General features: G+C 41.1%; 4 protein-coding genes across 9 annotated transcripts in view; all 4 read left to right on the forward strand.

The window, feature by feature from the left end:
* LOC308408491 (protocadherin alpha-C2-like) overlaps positions 1-19387 on the forward strand; it is a gene marked incomplete at its 5' end in the record, with an annotated part of 158904 nt that overhangs the window by 45767 nt on the left and 93750 nt on the right. The window contains one exon of one of the 6 annotated variants that reach the window (XM_080900804.1): positions 16514-18970. The exons of the other annotated variants lie outside the window; for them this stretch is intronic. Coding sequence (XP_080756930.1) covers positions 16592-18970 — 2379 coding nt within the window. Of the gene's footprint in view, positions 1-16513; positions 18971-19387 lie in introns of those variants that run through there. 6 annotated transcript variants of the gene reach the window in all.
* Positions 3277-5761, forward strand: LOC308408514 (protocadherin alpha-3-like; the record flags this gene model as incomplete). Its single annotated transcript, XM_080900827.1, has 1 exon — positions 3277-5761. The coding sequence occupies exon 1, from the start codon at positions 3371-3373 to the stop codon at positions 5759-5761; it is 2391 nt and encodes a 796-aa protein (XP_080756953.1). The 5' UTR covers positions 3277-3370.
* LOC308408513 (protocadherin alpha-3-like) lies at positions 6475-12193 on the forward strand. Its single transcript, XM_080900826.1, has 2 exons — positions 6475-8971; positions 12123-12193. Exons 1-2 carry the CDS (start codon positions 6590-6592, stop codon positions 12132-12134), a joined length of 2394 nt encoding a protein of 797 aa, XP_080756952.1. The 5' UTR covers positions 6475-6589; the 3' UTR covers positions 12135-12193.
* On the forward strand, positions 9697-15607 carry LOC308408511 (protocadherin alpha-3-like). The gene is made up of 2 exons (XM_080900824.1): positions 9697-12193; positions 15481-15607. Exons 1-2 carry the CDS (start codon positions 9812-9814, stop codon positions 15499-15501), a joined length of 2403 nt encoding a protein of 800 aa, XP_080756950.1. The 5' UTR covers positions 9697-9811; the 3' UTR covers positions 15502-15607.

Below are 19387 nucleotides of genomic sequence, written 5' to 3' on the forward strand. Positions count from 1 at the left end.
CTATCTGACGCATTCTGAAAGCTAAACACACAGGCTACTGCATTAGTGTGTGTGTGTGTGTGTGTGTGTGTGTTCACATATGCATTCATGCCTGTGCCCAAGATGGCGTTGCTATGGAGATGAGAGCTGTGCAGAGGGAGAGAGGAAAAGTGGGGGTAGGACTCGCCTAGAAGCATGTTTAGATCACACCCTTCCCCTATCTACTCACGCACACAGATCAACAGTACAGTATACATCCTTAGGACACACACACACTTACTCATAAACACGCACACAAAACCGATGGCTGTGTGAAGGCATGAGATGATTACATGCAGGCAATATAGAAGCTAATGTGGTGGCTGTACTGTATGTGGTAGTATCCCTTTAATAATGCAGTGAACACACCTAAAGCAGTGCTGCTGACTGCTTCCGCCCCTGCAACCCCCTCCCTTCACCTACCTCTCACTGCTTTATCTGACCCTTTCATCACACTGCCAGTGGTGATTCTAGTTTCACCTCTAACATTATCGTGTTATGGGCAAACAACAGACAGAGAAGAAGGTTAAGTACATGTGTACTTAACCACTAGACTTATTTTTAACAGCTCTCATATTTTAGGTAGCAAATAATGTAAATTTTTCTATACAACAGTTTAATCACTATTAATTATTCAGAAGTTTCAATTATTATACCCAGAGGAAGAATGACTTTTATCAATGCATGCATGCATCGGTTTTAAAAACAAACGCACACCTCTCTCGCCTATGGGGTGCCACAGCATTCTGTCTTGGGACCGTTACTGTTTCTGTTGTATTTAGTCCCTCTTCTTCAACTTCTTAGCTCTTTTCCGAATATTTCATATCATTGTAATGCAGATGATATTCAGCTTTATATCTCTTTTAGGCCACCTGATGTTTCTAAGCTTCAAAGCTTCAAATCCTGCTTAGATTCCAGCAGAGATTGGATGGCTGATAATTATCTTCAACTAAATACTGATAAAACTGAAGTCATTGTCTTTGCTCCTGAGAAATTTGTTCCCCTCGTGGTTAAAATCTAGGCCCTCTTGCTTCTTATATTAAACCCTCCATTAGGAACCAGCTCTGACGCTGCACACGCACGTTAAATGTTTGGTTCGCTCTTGTTTTTACCATTTAAGAAATATTGCTAAGCTTAGTCCCATTGTGTCACACTTCGAATTGGAAATGATTATTTATGCTTTTGTTTCATCTCATTTAGATTATTGTAATTCCTTGTTTACTTGCTTAAGTAATGCCTTCCTGGAATGACTGCAGGGTGTTCAAAATGCTGCTGCTAGGCTTCTGACAAAGTATCCCAAATGCTCCCATGCCACTCCCCTGCTGATTCAACTGCAATGGCTCCCTGTCAAGTTCAGGGTCCATTTAAAGATTATAATCATGACCTATAGGGACCTGCACGGTGTAGCTCCAACTTACATCAGTGATCTTCTTCTTCGTTATCGCCCCAGCGGGTCCCTGAGGTCTTGTGACCAGGGCTTGTTGGTTGTCCAGCATACACGGTTAAAAACAAAAGGTGACAGAGTGTATGTATCAGTGGCGACCAGACTCTGGAACTCACTCCCTTTGAGTTTGAGAACTGTGGACTCAGTCATTTCTTTTAAAAAGCAGTTAAAAACTTATCTGTTTAACTTGCTTTTGGTTGATTTTGTTTGTTTGAGGTTGGTCTAGGTGTATAGGTGTTAAAAATCAATTGTTATTTTTGCATTACTGTTTAAACAACTATGTTTTGATGAACTAAACATTCTGCATGTTTCCCTAATTAACTCTATCACCGAATGAAGAGGTGTGGATGGCCTTATGGATATGCTCAGTAACCCACCACTAATTCCAGGGTGTATTCAGAGCTGCTGGCTAATATACTGTGTTTCATCTATGTGGAACTAGGTTTTCCATAATTACAGAAGCCATGGATTTGTTTCTTTTAAAAATGTATTGTTTGTTTAGAATAAGAAAAAAAAAGTGTTCATCCTCTCACTGGGCAGCAAAGAATACCAAGTGTGAAATTTATGGAACACTCATATGTGTTTCATGGTGACTTTAGGAGAATGATAATCCAGACTGAAGTCCTGTAAAGTCAAAGTAGTGTAGTCTGGCCCTAAAATAAACCATGAATAATTGAATTTCATAACGGGTTGCATAATTGCGATGGTGGATATGTATGCATTTGCTTGTGTATGTTAATAAACCACAAGAGCACTATACTCTCTCTTCTATACTTTACCTACTGTTTTCTATTACATGCATTAGGAAAATGAACACACAGATCATCCTATGTGAGCCATTATTATTATTAATATTGTCTGTGGGGGCTGACAGATGATTGTAGTTGTGGGATAATATTTTCAAATCAAATCGTGTTTTCGGAGGAATGGAAATAGGGCAGGAGTTTCTGAATCTAGGGCTTGGGATTACAAACAAGCTCATGACTACTGTCTCTGTGGAAATGTGGAGTAATACTAAAATGCACCAAAAATACAACACGAGAAGCAGACACCCCCTCCTGTGCTCATATGTGCAGAAGAATAACTAGGTACGATTAAATATATTTATTGCCCAAAAGGCTGAAAAAGAAAATTTCATTAAAAGATAAATAAAGAAGCCATTGATGTGGGTGCAGAAGAAGAAACTGTACTATTTTTTATGGTTTAGGGAGGGTTTTTTGTTTGTTTGTTTGTTTGTTTTTTACTGTTTTTGTTTGTTTGCTTGCTTGTTTGTTTGTTTTTACGCACTCTTAGGGAAAAAATACATACAAATTTGTAGACATGATAAAACTTGTGGTGCAATTCACACATTGCTATATAGGCATGGCTGAATGCTAAAAATTTCAGGCAGCCTCCAACTTTTTATCCGTTTATTAAGCTCACATTAGTAGTTAATAGAATCTACAAATAACTCTTAAATTGAATGGAACAAAGAGGTTTAGTGGAAAAAGGTAGAGTAACGTGGGATGCGATGTATTTGATACTATCACTTTCTACAAGGACACTCATTCAGGTGTTGTCCATGGTGCAGAGAAGAGTTGTTCCGATTTCTGATGTTAAGCTTTTCAGATACCTTTGGTGTGACCTGATGGCTGCAGGAGAAGCAACTGTTTTCACTGGCCTCTGCATTGCGCTCTTTTCACCACGTGGCGTCGCTGTTGGTCCATTAGTTACAGCCCTGCTCTTTAATAGAACTTGGCCCCTCCCGTTTACAAGCGATATGAACGATTTCTGTCTTTGTTATAAGACTCAAACGACGGTGGAACAAACAGAATACTACAGTCAAAAAGCTCCCTGATCGTCCATTCTTTCCTAAATATCTGAATGCCACTGGAGCTCAAATTTATGCTTTGTTCACATTGAACAGAGATGTCGCCCTTTAAATTGAGCTATTTTGGGATGTATTTGTGCCTTTTTTTACTGGATGTTTACTGGCAGACTGTGGCTGGGCAGCTCTCCTATTCAATCTCAGAGGAGGTAAACCCGGGGACTCCTGTTGGGAATATCGCTAAGGATCTAAACCTGAATTCACAAGAGTTGGAATCTCGTATGTTTCAAATCGTTACTGGATCAAAGAGAAAATTTTTCGAGGTAAATCTAAAGACTGGTGTTCTGTATGTCAGTGAGAGAATAGACAGAGAGGAGCTCTGCTCGGAGGAACTAAAATGTCCAGTAAGTGTAGAAGCCGTAATAAATAACCCATTGAAGCTTTATCGTATTGATGTAGAGATCTTAGATGTAAACGACAATGCTCCTTTGTTTACAACAAAACTGCAAAATTTATATATTGCAGAGAGCACATTGCCTGGAGTGAAATTTGAATTATCCGAAGCAACTGATGCGGATATGGGGAAAAACGGAGTAAGCACTTACAAATTAAGCCAAAATGAAAAATTTTCGTTGGCCGTGCACAAAGCAGGTGACCGTGTGTCTGCTGAGTTGGTGCTGCAGAAAGCCTTAGACCGAGAAAAGCAGGCAGTCATCACTATGACACTGACAGCTGTAGATGGAGGGACCCCACCGAAATCCGGCACCTCGCAACTCGTTATTAATGTATTAGACAATAATGATAATATTCCGATCTTTAGTGAATCCTTGTATAAAACAAAAATTCCAGAAAACATTCCACTGGGGTTAAAGGTAATCACAGTGAACGCCACTGATGCAGATGAGGGTTTAAACAGTGAGATTGTATATTCGCTGAGAAGCAAAGACCAAGATCACGTACTTGATATATTTGAAATTGAACCTCAGACTGGTGTCATTAAGGTCAAAGGGAAAATAGACTTTGAAGAGAGGAGGGCTTTTGAGGTACGTGTTGTGGCCAGTGATAAAGGGCATCCTCCGATGTCCGCTCACTGTAAAGTGCTGGTAGAAGTGGTGGACTTAAATGATAATGTTCCTGAGATCACGGTGACGTCATTACATAGGAAGGTAAAAGAGGATGCTCCTGTAGGCACCGCAGTTGCACTTGTATCTGTCCTCGATAAAGACGGTGGAAAAAACGGTGATGTGGAGATCCAAATTAAAAACAAAGCGCCATTCAAACTCGAAACTAACTACAAAAATTATTATTCGCTGTTAGTTGATGGACCTCTGGACAGGGAGAAATTCTCTATTTACAATGTCAATATAATCGCTAATGACAAAGGGATTCCACCACTTACCAGCACAAGTGTAGTTTCCATACACGTTTCTGATGTCAATGATAATGCACCTCTGTTCACGGAGGCCGTAATTGATGTTTATGTGAATGAGAACAGTCCAGTGGGAGCAGTCATTAAAAGAGTGACTGCAACTGATGCAGACATAGACCAAAATAGCCAAATCAGCTATTCATTGTTAAAAATTGGCAATAACCAGCTGCTGTTATCTACAATGATTAATATCAACTCGGAGACAGGAGATATAATCAGCCTGCAGTCTTTTAACTACGAGGAGTTAAAAACATTCCAGTTTAAAGTTCAGGCCACAGACTCTGGTGTTCCTCCGCTCAGCAGCAACGTGACTGTGAACGTTTTACTCCTCGATCAAAATGACAACAGTCCTACGATTCTCGCGCCATATTCTGAGCATGGCTCCGTTAACAGTGAGAGCATCCCCTACTCTGCTGAAGCGGGATACTTTGTGGCAAAGATCAGGGCTGTAGACGCAGACTCTGGATACAACGCGCTGCTTTCTTATCACCTGTCTGAGCCCAAAGGAAACAACTTGTTCAGGATCGGAACCAGCACCGGGGAGATCAGGACTAAGAGGAGAATGAGTGACAATGACCTCAAAACTCACCCCTTGGTGGTCTTGGTCTCTGATAACGGAGAACCCTCCCTGTCAACTACTGTGTCTATTGATGTGGTGGTGGTTGAAAGCACGGCTGAAATCCAGACTCCGTTCAGACATGTGCCTGTAAAGGAGGACAGCTTCTCGGATTTGAACCTGTATCTGTTGATCGCCATTGTGTCGGTGTCCGTCTTCTTTCTGCTCAGCCTCATCACTTTAATAGCAGTCAGATGCCACAGGACAGATGGCACTTTCAGCAGGTACAGCGCCCCCATGATCACCACCCACCCTGACGGGAGCTGGTCTTACTCTAAAGCTACTCAGCAGTATGATGTGTGTTTCAGCTCAGACACGCTCAAGAGTGACGTGGTGGTTTTCCCCGCCTCGATTCCACCTGTAGATGCAGAACTGATCAGTATTAACGAAGGAGACACTTTTACCAGAACTCAGACTTTACCTACCAAAGAAAAGGTGAGTCCATGAAATTTTAAAATACTTGCATATTGTCATTCCTCGTCATTGCAGATTAAACGGTACCATTTTTTCTTATCTTAGCATGGTGTATCTTCTGATTTAAACTAGATTCCAAATATATATATGCTTCAGCTTTAAAACGTTTAGTTGTGCCAATTTAATAATATCCATCATTTGGACAGCAGTGCGTTCATGTAGCTGTCCATGGTGCTGGTGTAGGCATTCTAGCATATATAAAAATGTGATCTGAAGGCCGCAACAATTATAATAATAATTAAGTCACATTTCTGATATGTGCATTGCTCTTTGTCTCTGGTTACTCAAAGGATAGACAGATAGCACATTAAGCTGATATACGCCTTGACAATTGTATTATTCATATTTGCTCATATTTTCATGTTTTGTGAAAAGGAGATAAGGCAAGTTTTAATTCAATTTGGTTTATATATATGCTACACCTGTCTTTAAATAAATATATAAGGGAGCTGGACATTATTTGCCATTACCAGATTGGCATCTTGATGCATTTATCTTGAAGGCTTAAACGAACTTATGAGATTGTTTTGTGATAATGTAGTATTTTTAAATGACCACATGGGGACATTGTAGACCATCACATTTTCATAGTGCTCTTGGTTGTTCGAAGCTCCTCCTAGATTTAGATGATGGTGACGATGATGCTTTGCAGGGCTTTGTTACAAGAGGGGCAGTATGAGAATACATTGTGCGATCATCGCTTTGTCCTTTACTTCTTATATACACGGAAATCTGGATTCTGCCACTCTAATTTCACCTTGAAGACTACGATCCATATGCTGTGCTCGCACAGGATAGAAAATGTCGACAGGGAGGATACGCAGTTCTTTTGGGATTTATGTAGTCGTTGTTCTTTTGGATTGCTGCTGGCAAGTGGTGACTGGGCAGCTCTCTTACTCTGTATCAGAGGAGGTAAACCCGGGGACTACTGTGGGAAATCTCGCTAAAGATCTAAATCTTAACGTGCATGACTTGAGGACGCGTATGTTTCAGATTGTTAGCGGATCAAAGAGAAATTATTTCGATATAAATTTGAAAACGGGTAGTCTCTATGTCAGTGAAAGAATCGACCGTGAGGAGCTTTGCGCAAAAGCTGCAATATGTACTGTTAGCGTAGAGGCCGTGATCAACAATCCACTGAAGCTTTATCGTTTAGATGTAAATGTAGTCGATATTAATGATAATGTGCCACATTTTCCTGAGAATTTGCAGTATCTTAATATTGCGGAAAGTACTGTGCCAGGGGGGAAATTTGGATTTATAGGGGCATCGGATCTTGACGTTGGAAAGAATGACGTTAGTTCATACAAGTTGAGTCAAAATGATTACTTTTCTTTAGAGGTCCACAAAGGAAGGGATAGTGTGTCTGCCGAGCTGGTGCTACAGAAAGCTCTAGACCGAGAAATACAACCTACTGTTAATCTTACAGTGACTGCTATCGACAGCGGAAACCCACCCAAGTCAGGAACATTGCAAATCATTGTAAATGTTTTAGACATTAATGACAACGCTCCGGTTTTCAGTAGGGCTTTGTATAAAACACAGATTCATGAAAATCTACCAATGGGTAAAACAATTATATTTTTAAATGCAACAGACGCAGATGACGGATTAAATGCTGAAACTGAATATTCTTTTAGAAGTAAAGGTCAGGATCATGTTTTAAATGTATTTCAAATAGACTCTAAAACGGGAGCGATTTCAATTAAAGGTAAAATCGATTACGAAGAAAGTTCTGCATTTGAGATTCATGCTGAGGCGACTGACAAAGGCCAGCCTCCGATGTCTGCTCATTGCAAAGTGTTGGTAGAAGTGCTGGATCTAAATGACAACGCTCCTGAGATCACGGTAACGTCACTACTAAATACAGTGAAAGAAGACGCGGAAGTAGGTGCAGCCATTGCACTTGTCTCGGTTTTGGATAAAGATGGTGGGAATAACGGGGCAGTGAAAGCTGTGATTGCAAATGAGACTCCATTTAAACTGGACACAAACTATAGAAATTATTACTCTTTAGTGGTTACTGGTCCGCTTGACAGAGAAACTACAAACGAGTACAATGTTACTATAATAGCAACTGATGAAGGAGCTCCTCCTCTCTCCAGCACCAGCATAATTAGTGTTCACGTTTCTGATGTCAATGACAACTCGCCTCGCTTCTCTGATCCGATACTTAATATTTATGTTAAAGAAAACAGTCCAGTAGGAGCAGTCATTAAAACTCTGACTGCAACTGATGCTGATGTCGATAAAAATGGTCAAGTGAGCTATTCTTTTTTAAAAAGCAGCAGTGACTCACTACCGTTTCCTACAATGATTAATATCAACTCAGAGACAGGAGATATAATCAGCCTGCAGTCTTTTAACTACGAGGAGTTAAAAACATTCCAGTTTAAAGTTCAGGCCACAGACTCTGGTGTTCCTCCGCTCAGCAGCAACGTCACTGTCAACGTTTTAATCCTGGATGAAAATGACAACAGTCCCACGATTCTCGCGCCATATTCTGAGCACGGCTCCGTTAACAGTGAGAGCATCCCCTATTCTGCTGAAGCGGGATACTTTGTGGCAAAGATCAGGGCTGTAGACGCAGACTCTGGATACAATGCGCTGCTTTCTTATCACCTGTCTGAGCCCAAAGGAAACAACTTGTTCAGGATCGGAACCAGCACCGGGGAGATCAGGACTAAGAGGAGAATGAGTGACAATGACCTCAAAACTCACCCCTTGGTGGTCTTGGTCTCTGATAACGGAGAACCCTCCCTGTCAACTACTGTGTCTATTGATGTGGTGGTGGTTGAAAGCACGGCTGAAATCCAGACTCAGTTCAGACATGTGCCTGTAAAGGAGGACAGCTTCTCGGATTTGAACCTGTATCTGTTGATCGCCATTGTGTCGGTGTCCGTCTTCTTTCTGCTCAGCCTCATCACTTTAATAGCAGTCAGATGCCACAGGACAGACGGCACTTTCAGCAGGTACAGCGCCCCCATGATCACCACCCACCCTGACGGGAGCTGGTCTTACTCTAAAGCTACTCAGCAGTATGATGTGTGTTTCAGCTCAGACACGCTCAAGAGTGACGTGGTGGTTTTCCCCGCCTCGTTTCCACCTGTAGATGCAGAACTGATCAGTATTAACGAAGGAGACACTTTTACCAGAACTCAGACTTTACCTACCAAAGAAAAGGTGAGTCCATGAAATTTTAAAATACTTGCATATTGTCATTCCTCGTCATTGCAGATTAAACGGTACCATTTTTTCTTATCTTAGCATGGTGCATCTTCTGATTTAAACTAGATTCCAAATATATATATGCTTCAGCTTTAAAACGTTTAGTTGTGCCAATTTAATAATATCCATCATTTGGACAGCAGTGCGTTCATGTAGCTGTCCATGGTGCTGGTGTAGGCATTCTAGCATATATAAAAATGTGATCTGAAGGCCGCAATAATTATAATAATAATTAAGTCACATTTCTGATATGTGCATTGCTCTTTGTCTCTGGTTACTCAAAGGATAGACAGATAGCACATTAAGCTGATATACGCCTTGACAATTGTATTATTCATATTTGCTCATATTTTCATGTTTTGTGAAAAGGAGATAAGGCAAGTTTTAATTCAATTTGGTTTATATATATGCTACACCTGTCTTTAAATAAATATATAAGGGAGCTTGACATTATTTGCCATTACCAGATTGGCATCTTGATGCATTTATCTTGAAGGCTTAAACGAACTTATGAGATTGTTTTGTGATAATGTAGTATTTTTAAATGACCACATGGGGACATTGTAGACCATCACATTTTCATAGTGCTCTTGGTTGTTCGAAGCTCCTCCTAGATTTAGATGATGGTGACGATGATGCTTTGCAAGGCTTTGTTACAAGAGGGGCAGTATGAGAATACATTGTGCGATCATCGCTTTGTCCTTTACTTCTTATATACACGGAAATCTGGATTCTGCCACTCTAATTTCACCTTGAAGACTACGATCCATATGCTGTGCTCGCACAGGATAGAAAATGTCGACAGGGAGGATACGCAGTTCTTTTGGGATTTATGTAGTCGTTGTTCTTTTGGATTGCTGCTGGCAAGTGGTGACTGGGCAGCTCTCTTACTCTGTATCAGAGGAGGTAAACCCGGGGACTACTGTGGGAAATCTCGCTAAAGATCTAAATCTTAACGTGCATGACTTGAGGACGCGTATGTTTCAGATTGTTAGCGGATCAAAGAGAAATTATTTCGATATAAATTTGAAAACGGGTAGTCTCTATGTCAGTGAAAGAATCGACCGTGAGGAGCTTTGCGCAAAAGCTGCAATATGTACTATTAGCGTAGAGGCCGTGATCAACAATCCACTGAAGCTTTATCGTTTAGATGTAAATGTAGTCGATATTAATGATAATGTGCCACATTTTCCTGAGAATTTGCAGTATCTTAATATTGCGGAAAGTACTGTGCCAGGGGGGAAATTTGGATTTATAGGGGCATCGGATCTTGACGTTGGAAAGAATGACGTTAGTTCATACAAGTTGAGTCAAAATGATTACTTTTCTTTAGAGGTCCACAAAGGAAGGGATAGTGTGTCTGCCGAGCTGGTGCTACAGAAAGCTCTAGACCGAGAAACACAGCCTACTGTTAATCTTACAGTGACTGCTGTCGACAGCGGAAACCCACCCAAGTCAGGAACATTGCAAATCATTGTAAATGTCTTAGACAATAATGACAACGCTCCGGTTTTCAGTAGGGCTTTGTATAAAACACAGATTCATGAAAATCTACCAATGGGTAAAACAATTATATTTTTAAATGCAACAGACGCAGATGACGGATTAAATGCTGAAACTGAATATTCTTTTAGAAGTAAAGGTCAGGATCATGTTTTAAATGTGTTTCAAATAGACTCTAAAACGGGAGCGATTTCAATTAAAGGTAAAATCGATTACGAAGAAAATCCTGCATTTGAGATTCATGCTGAGGCGACTGACAAAGGCCAGCCTCCGATGTCTGCTCATTGCAAAGTGTTGGTAGAAGTGCTGGATCTAAATGACAACGCTCCTGAGATCACGGTAACGTCACTACTAAATACAGTGAAAGAAGACGCGGAAGTAGGTGCAGCCATTGCACTTGTCTCGGTTTTGGATAAAGATGGTGGGAATAACGGGGCAGTGAAAGCTGTGATTGCAAATGAGACTCCATTTAAACTGGACACAAACTATAGAAATTATTACTCTTTAGTGGTTACTGGTCCGCTTGACAGAGAAACTACAGACGAGTACAATGTTACTATAATAGCAACTGATGAAGGAGCTCCTCCTCTCTCCAGCACCAGCATAATTAGTGTTCACGTTTCTGATGTCAATGACAACGCGCCTCGCTTCTCTGATCCGATACTTAATATTTATGTTAAAGAAAACAGTCCAGTAGGAGCAGTCATTAAAACTCTGACTGCAACTGATGCTGATGTCGATAAAAATGGTCAAGTGAGCTATTCTTTTTTAAAAAGCAGCAGTGACTCACTACCGTTTCCTACAATGATTAACATCAACTCAGAGACAGGAGATATAATCAGCCTGCAGTCTTTTAACTACGAGGAGTTAAAAACATTCCAGTTTAAAGTTCAGGCCACAGACTCTGGTGTTCCTCCGCTCAGCAGCAACGTCACTGTCAACGTTTTAATCCTGGATGAAAATGACAACAGTCCCACGATTCTCGCGCCATATTCTGAGCATGGCTCCGTTAACAGTGAGAGCATCCCCTATTCTGCTGAAGCGGGATACTTTGTGGCAAAGATTAGGGCTGTAGACGCAGACTCTGGATACAATGCGCTGCTTTCTTATCACCTGTCTGAGCCCAAAGGAAACAACCTGTTCAGGATCGGAACCAGCACCGGGGAGATAAGGACTAAGAGGAGAATGAGTGACAATGACCTCAAAACTCACCCCTTGGTGGTCTTGGTTTCTGATAACGGAGAACCCTCCCTGTCAGCTACTGTGTCTATTGATGTGGTGGTGGTTGAAAGCACGGCTGAAATCCAGACTCAGTTCAGACATGTGCCTGTAAAGGAGGACAGCTTCTCGGATTTGAACCTGTATCTGCTGATCGCCATTGTGTCGGTGTCCGTCATCTTTCTGCTCAGCCTCATCACTTTAATAGCAGTCAGATGCCACAGGACAGACGGCACTTTCAGCAGGTACAGCGCCCCCATGATCACCACCCACCCTGACGGGAGCTGGTCTTACTCTAAAGCTACTCAGCAGTATGACGTGTGTTTCAGCTCAGACACGCTCAAGAGTGACGTAGTGGTTTTCCCCGCCTCGTTTCCACCTGTAGATGGAGAACTGATCAGTATTAACGGAGGAGACACTTTTACCAGGACTCAGACTTTACCTACCAAAGAGAAGGTAAGAAATTAGCAAAAACAATGCAATGCATAAATCCATGCCTTGGGTAATCTCCATGTTTTGTTTGCTTATTGTTGTTGTTGGTTTTTTTTAAGTGGAATATGTTAGTACTAACTTCACAAACTATTTAAAGATGTGATTTTTCTTTATCGGTTTGGAGTTGAGTTGAAATGTACAGTTGTTAATAAGCCAAAATAAACAAAGTTCATGAGCCTTTCAAGTTTAGACAGAACGTTATTGTCGCTATCCGTGGTGCTGAAATCAGAAAGGTGCAAGTTGCCGGTCATTTGGAGGGTGCATCAGGGGACTTAATTGGGGCACGGTCGACAAAGACAAGTGTTTTCCCTGGAAACTTGACATACAATTCATGATAGATCTTTTTACTTAGTGGAGAATGGTGTAAAGTTTGTTTTATCGCATTTAGCAAGGTTATTCGACCGCTTATTCAATCACCTTCGCTCTCATACTTTTAGAAATTAGGAAAATGTGTTTATTTTATGTCATAATAGTAGTAAGTTCTTGCTGTATCTTTCTTGTGTCGAAATATTTTCAATAAGGTCTGTCAATTCTAACTCGTGTACTTTTAGACGGGGTATCACCAAGAGGAAAGTTATGATTTTTTTTTCTTTGTTAACTGAGAATTAATCAGAATGGGAAAAGGAAAAAAATCCTTTGAAATGCACCATAACATATAAGTTAACAGGGTTATGTTCATAATTAATGAGAAGTTGATCGCCTTGGACGGGTGGGTAGTCATTTAATTGTTGCTGTTCCTAAAGCTTAAATGCAGTTATTTTACATTACCAGATGGTGGCACTGAAGACCATGACATCTAGATGTTATTTCTAAAGGCATAAGACTCCACCCAGAAACAGAGGATGATCTTTCTCTGGGCTTTGTAACAAAGAGGCGCAGAGCGAGAGAGAAAGGGCGAAAAATTTATCAGGCTGACTTGTTGTGATTGCCTTTGTTTGCGGATATCTGACGGTTGCTGGTGGACACAAAGTGTGCCTGATTTCGGTGGATTTAATCATGCATTTCCCAACAAAAACAGATATTTTGCGGGCTTATTCTGTGGCCGTGCTGCTGAATTATTGCTGGGAAGCGGTGTCTGGACAGCTCTCGTACTCTGTATCGGAGGAGGAAAATACTGGGACATCTGTTGGAAATATTGCCAAAGATCTAAATCTCAATGTACAGGATTTAGAGTCTCGTAGGTTTCAGATTGTTAGTGGATCACAGAAGAAGTATTTCGATGTGAATTTAAAAACTGGTGTTCTTTATGTCAGCGAAAGAATCGACCGCGAGGAGCTTTGTGGAAGGGCTTCAAAATGTACTGTCAATGTAGAGGTGGTGATCAACGTCCCGCTGAAGCTTTATCGCTTAGAGATAAATATAAAAGATATAAACGACAACGCACCAGTTTTCTCTGAGAAGCTGCAGTCACTTGATGTTCCAGAAAATACTTTACCGGGAGTCAAATTTGGACTGATAGAGGCATCAGATTTGGATGTCGGTAAAAACGGTGTTAATACATATAAACTTAGTAATAACGACTATTTTACATTAGATATTCATAAAGGAGAAGACAGCGTGTCTGCTGAGTTAGTACTGCAGAAATCGTTAGACAGAGAGCAGGATTCTGTTATAAAACTCACGCTGACTGCAGTAGACGGAGGAAACCCACCCAAGTCAGGGACATCGCTTATTATCATTTCCGTGATGGATACTAATGACAACCATCCCGTGTTCAGTAAGTCTTTGTACAAAGTTAAAATTCCTGAAAACTTGTCCAGTGGGTCGACGGTGATTACGCTGAATGCAACAGACACAGATGAGGGTTCAAACAGTGAAATTGAATATTCTTTGAGAAAAAAAGGCCAAGATCATATTTTAGATTTATTTGAAATTAATTCAAAAACGGGAGTGATTTCAGTTAAGGGTAAAGTCGATTATGAAGAAAATCGTGCATTTGAGATCCATGCTGAGGCGACTGACAAAGGCCAGCCTCCGATGTCTGCTCATTGCAAAGTGTTGGTAGAAGTGCTGGATCTAAATGACAACGCTCCTGAGATCACGGTAACGTCACTACTAAATACAGTGAAAGAAGACGCGGAAGTAGGTGCAGCCATTGCACTTGTCTCGGTTTTGGATAAAGATGGTGGGAATAACGGGGCAGTGAAAGCTGTGATTGTAAATAAGACTCCATTTAAACTGGACACAAACTATAGAAATTATTACTCTTTAGTGGTTACTGGTCCGCTTGACAGAGAAACTACAGACGAGTACAATGTTACTATAATAGCAACTGATGAAGGAGCTCCTCCTCTCTCCAGCACCAGCATAATTAGTGTTCACGTTTCTGATGTCAATGACAACGCGCCTCGCTTCTCTGATCCGATACTTAATATTTATGTTAAAGAAAATAGTCCAGTAGGAGCAGTCATTAAAACTCTGACTGCAACTGATGCTGATGTCGATAAAAATGGTCAAGTGAGCTATTCTTTTTTACAAAGCAGCAGTGACTCACTACCGTTTCCTACAATGATTAACATCAACTCAGAGACAGGAGATATAATCAGCCTGCAGTCTTTTAACTACGAGGAGTTAAAAACATTCCAGTTTAAAGTTCAGGCCACAGACTCTGGTGTTCCTCCGCTCAGCAGCAACGTCACTGTCAACGTTTTAATCCTGGATGAAAATGACAACAGTCCCACGATTCTCGCGCCATATTCTGAGCACGGCTCCGTTAACAGTGAGAGCATCCCCTATTCTGCTGAAGCGGGATACTTTGTGGCAAAGATCAGGGCTGTAGACACAGACTCTGGATACAATGCGCTGCTCTCTTATCACCTGTCTGAGCCCAAAGGAAACAACTTGTTCAGGATCGGAACCAGCACCGGGGAGATCAGGACTAAGAGGAGAATGAGTGACAATGACCTCAAAACTCACCCCTTGGTGGTCTTGGTCTCTGATAACGGAGAACCCTCCCTGTCAGCTACTGTGTCTATTGATGTGGTGGTGGTTGAAAGCATGGCTGAAATCCAGACTCAGTTCAGACATGTGCCTGTAAAGGAGGACAGCTTCTCGGATTTGAACCTGTATCTGCTGATCGCCATTGTGTCGGTGTCCGTCATCTTTCTGCTCAGCCTCATCACTTTAATAGCAGTCAGATGCCACCAGACAGACGGCACTTTCAGCAGATACAGCGCCCCCATGATCACCACCCACCCTGACGGGAGCTGGTCTTACTCTAAAGCTACTCAGCAGTATGACGTGTGTTTCAGCTCAGACACACTCAAGAGTGACGTGGTGGTCTTCCCCGCCCCGTTTCCACCTGTGGATGGAGAACTGATCAGTATTAACGGAGGAGACACTTTTACCAGGACTCAAACTTTACCTAACAAAGAGAAGGTAAGCGCATATTGGTCTTAAATATCCTGGAATGTTATTTATTGTGCAAAACCACGGTCGAGAACCGAGTATGAATCAATAGGGTTTCACCCGAATTAAATTAAAAGAACTTAATTGCCACGAAAAAAATGGGGATAAATCCAGTTCAAGTTAACTAATAAAATAAATCACTTGGATATATTTTGTTAGGCTTCTTTTACGCATACTCATAGTTTGTGGTATTTACTTCTAGCAAAAGATGTGCAGATTTTGAATCATACCCTAAACGTTGTTCTTCATAGTACTGAACGGACGATTATGCACGATGCCAACATGCTGGGCAGTTATACTGTACTTTAAATAATGTCTCGCTAAACATGTGTTCGAGTATTCATATCCTGGCTTTGTTAACCTTAACAGGTTGCAGCAATGTATATTCAAAACAATTCTGAAAAAAAAACACCTCTTTTTACATGGCTTGGTTCTGTTAATTTCTCAGTTTTGTATTGTAAATATTTTTATTGTCTGAATAATGCTGAAGGTATCATATATTACTATATGTCTATGAGAGTTCATTCATAATTTTTTTTTATAAATGTATAAATTTAAAAAAAAACCCTGAATGATAACAGTATTCAGAATAATGCCAGAATGGCAGCACGTCATGGTTGTTGTTCCTCAAAGCACACAACTGTTTAGCTAGATAATTAAGGACACTTAATTTCCTGATATTGAATGCACTTCTTGAAAATGTCCACACGGGGACATTGTAGACCATCAGATTTGAATTTCGTCTTTGGTGTCTCGGACTCCTCCCAGAGTGTATTTCTCTGGAATTCAGACAAAGAGAATCGGAGGGCGAAAGAGAACGGTGCGACAACCATTTTCTGATTCATGGGAGATGAGTCAAAAAGCATCACTCTCATGTCTTACTCTGTTTAATTGTTTGAATTTGTTAATGTAGTATACGGGTTTGAATTAATCCGCTTCCCTGTGAATGTAAGAATGAATATACTGGGCAAATCGAGCTGTATATGGATATATCTCGTCTTCGTGCTGCTGGATTGTTACTGTGAAACGGTTTCTGGGCAGCTCTCTTACTCCGTCTCAGAGGAGGTGAATCTGGGGACTGTTGTCGGAAATGTCGCGAAAGATCTGAACATCAATGTCCAGGATTTGGAGCCCCGCATGTTTCAAATCGTTACTGGATCAAAGAGGAAATATTTCGAGGTAAATCTAAAAACTGGAGCCCTCTATGTTAACGGGAGAATAGATCGAGAAGAGCTTTGTGGTAATGACGCCAAATGCTCACTCGGTGTAGAAGCTGTTATTAATAATCCACTGAAACTGTACCGTATGGAAATTACGATTTTAGATGTAAATGATAATTCTCCTTTATTTGAGAGTACGTTGCAATCAATGAACATTACTGAGAGCACAGTGGCGGGAGCAAAATTTCCTCTGCATCAAGCTCACGATGCTGACGTGGGTAAAAACACTGTAAACACCTACAGGCTGAGTCAAAATGAACATTTCTCTCTTGATGCACACAAAGTTCAGGGTGTAACTCCTGAGATGGTGCTTCAGAAAGTTTTAGACAGGGAAAAACAGTCTGTGATTACGCTCACACTGACTGTCATCGATGGGGGAACACCTGCTAAATCCGGAAGCATGACAATAATAGTTAATGTACTGGACGTTAATGACAATCCTCCCGTTTTCAGCCAAAGGTTGTATAAAGCCAGAGTCTACGAAAATGTTAAAATAGGCACATCAATAATTACATTAAATGCGACTGATTTAGATGAAGGACAAAATGGAAAAGTGATATATTCATTTAGTGAAGTTGGTCAGGGGAAACAAACGAATTCATTTGTTATAGATGAGAAAACAGGAACTGTAACGAATAAAAGGAATATTGACTATGAAGAAAGTAATGCTTTTGAACTTCGAGTACAAGCCAGTGATGGAGCCTCTTCCCCTCTCACGTCACATGCCAAATTACTGATTGAGGTTTTAGATGTTAATGACAACCCACCTGAAATTTCAGTCACATCGTTATTGAACACTGTTAAAGAGGATGCATCAGTTGAAACAGCCATTGTTCTTGTTTCAGTATTTGATAAAGATGGAGGTAACAATGGGATGGTGACATGTAAAATTTCCAATAATGTTCCTTTTAAATTGGAGTCAAATTATAAGAATTCATATTCATTAGTTGTAGACGGTCCTCTTGACCGAGAGACTGCACCTCAGTACAACATCAGCATCACTGCTACTGATGAGGGCAGCCCACCACTCTCCAGCACGAGTGGTATAACACTTCATGTGTCAGATGTAAATGACAACAAACCTCAGTTTTCAGAAAGTGTGATCAACATCTACGTGAAAGAAAACAGTCCAGTAGGAGCAGTTATTAAAACAGTGACAGCAGTTGATGCAGACATTGATCAAAATAGTCAGGTGAGTTATTCCTTTTTACAAAGCAGCAGTGACTCAGTGCCGTTTTCTACATTATTAAACATCAACTCAGAGACTGGAGATATAATCAGTCTGCAGACTTTTAACTATGAGGAGTTAAAAACGTTCCAGTTTAAAGTTCAGGCCACAGACTCTGGTGTTCCTCCGCTCAGCAGTAACGTCACTGTCAACGTTTTAATCCTGGATGAAAATGACAACAGTCCCACGATTCTCGCGCCATACTCTGAGCACGGCTCCGTTAACAGTGAGAACATCCCCTATTCTGCTGAAGCGGGATACTTTGTGGCAAAGATCAGGGCTGTAGACGCAGACTCTGGATACAATGCGCTGCTTTCTTATCACCTGTCTGAGCCCAAAGGAAACAACTTGTTCAGGATCGGAACCAGCACCGGGGAGATCAGGACTAGGAGGAGAATGAGTGACAATGACCTTAAAACTCATCCCTTGGTGGTCTTGGTTTCTGATAATGGAGAACCCTCCCTGTCAGCTACTGTGTCGATTGATGTGGTGGTGGTTGAAAGCACGGCTGAAATCCAGACTCAGTTCAGACATGTGCCTGTAAAGGAGGACAGCTTCTCGGATTTGAACCTGTACCTGCTGGTTGCCATTGTGTCGGTGTCCGTCATCTTTCTGCTCAGCCTCATCACTTTAATAGCAGTCAGATGCCATAGGACAGATGGCACTTTCAGCAGGTACAGTGCCCCCATGATCACCACCCACCCTGACGGGAGCTGGTCTTACTCTAAAGCTACTCAGCAGTATGACGTGTGTTTCAGCTCAGACACGCTCAAGAGTGACGTAGTAGTTTTCCCCGCCCCGTTTCCACCTGTAGATGGAGAACTGATCAGTATTAACGGAGGAGACACTTTTACCAGGACTCAGACTTTGCCTAACAAAGAGAAGGTAAGAAAGTATTAAATCTCGTATTCACTGCTGCACTTCTTTGTTTTTCTAAATCTTAAAAGCCTAATGTAATTTATCTTCATCTCGTAGTTTTTATCATCTTTAGCAATACATTTACACACTTCTTAGCTGTGACTAAAATAATACAAATGCGAAGAAATTACTGTTGCTGAGTTTACAGCACGACAGGATCTTCTCCAACGCTGTGTTGTTGTTCTCTTTTCTGTTGTAACGTGAATTTTTCATGGCAGTTTCGCATTATCACGCATTTGCTGCTCTCCGTGGTGCTCAACGTATGTGTCCTTGTCGGATTCACGTGCACGGTTAAGGATGTGTTTTGACATATTTAGTAGACGTTAAACAACGTATCACAACATCGATAACGTGTTTAAACATACCCCTATATATTTAACATTT

This window comes from Rhamphochromis sp. 'chilingali', assembly GCF_963969265.1.
Source record: "Rhamphochromis sp. 'chilingali' genome assembly, chromosome: 13".
In the NCBI taxonomy this organism is placed as follows: Eukaryota; Metazoa; Chordata; class Actinopteri; order Cichliformes; family Cichlidae; genus Rhamphochromis; species Rhamphochromis sp. 'chilingali'.

What these genes read in the sequence shown, in the direction of transcription:
- LOC308408513 (XM_080900826.1), top strand. Translation starts at nt 6,590, where the DNA reads ATGTCGACAGGGAGGATACGCAGTTCTTTTGGGATTTATGTAGTCGTT.
- LOC308408511 (XM_080900824.1), top strand. Translation starts at nt 9,812, where the DNA reads ATGTCGACAGGGAGGATACGCAGTTCTTTTGGGATTTATGTAGTCGTT. An exon ending in CTTTACCTACCAAAGAGAAG is followed by an intron (nt 12,194 to 15,480) that starts GTAAGAAATTAG and finishes CGTGTGTTTCAG; the next exon opens with CTCAGACACACTCAAGAGTG.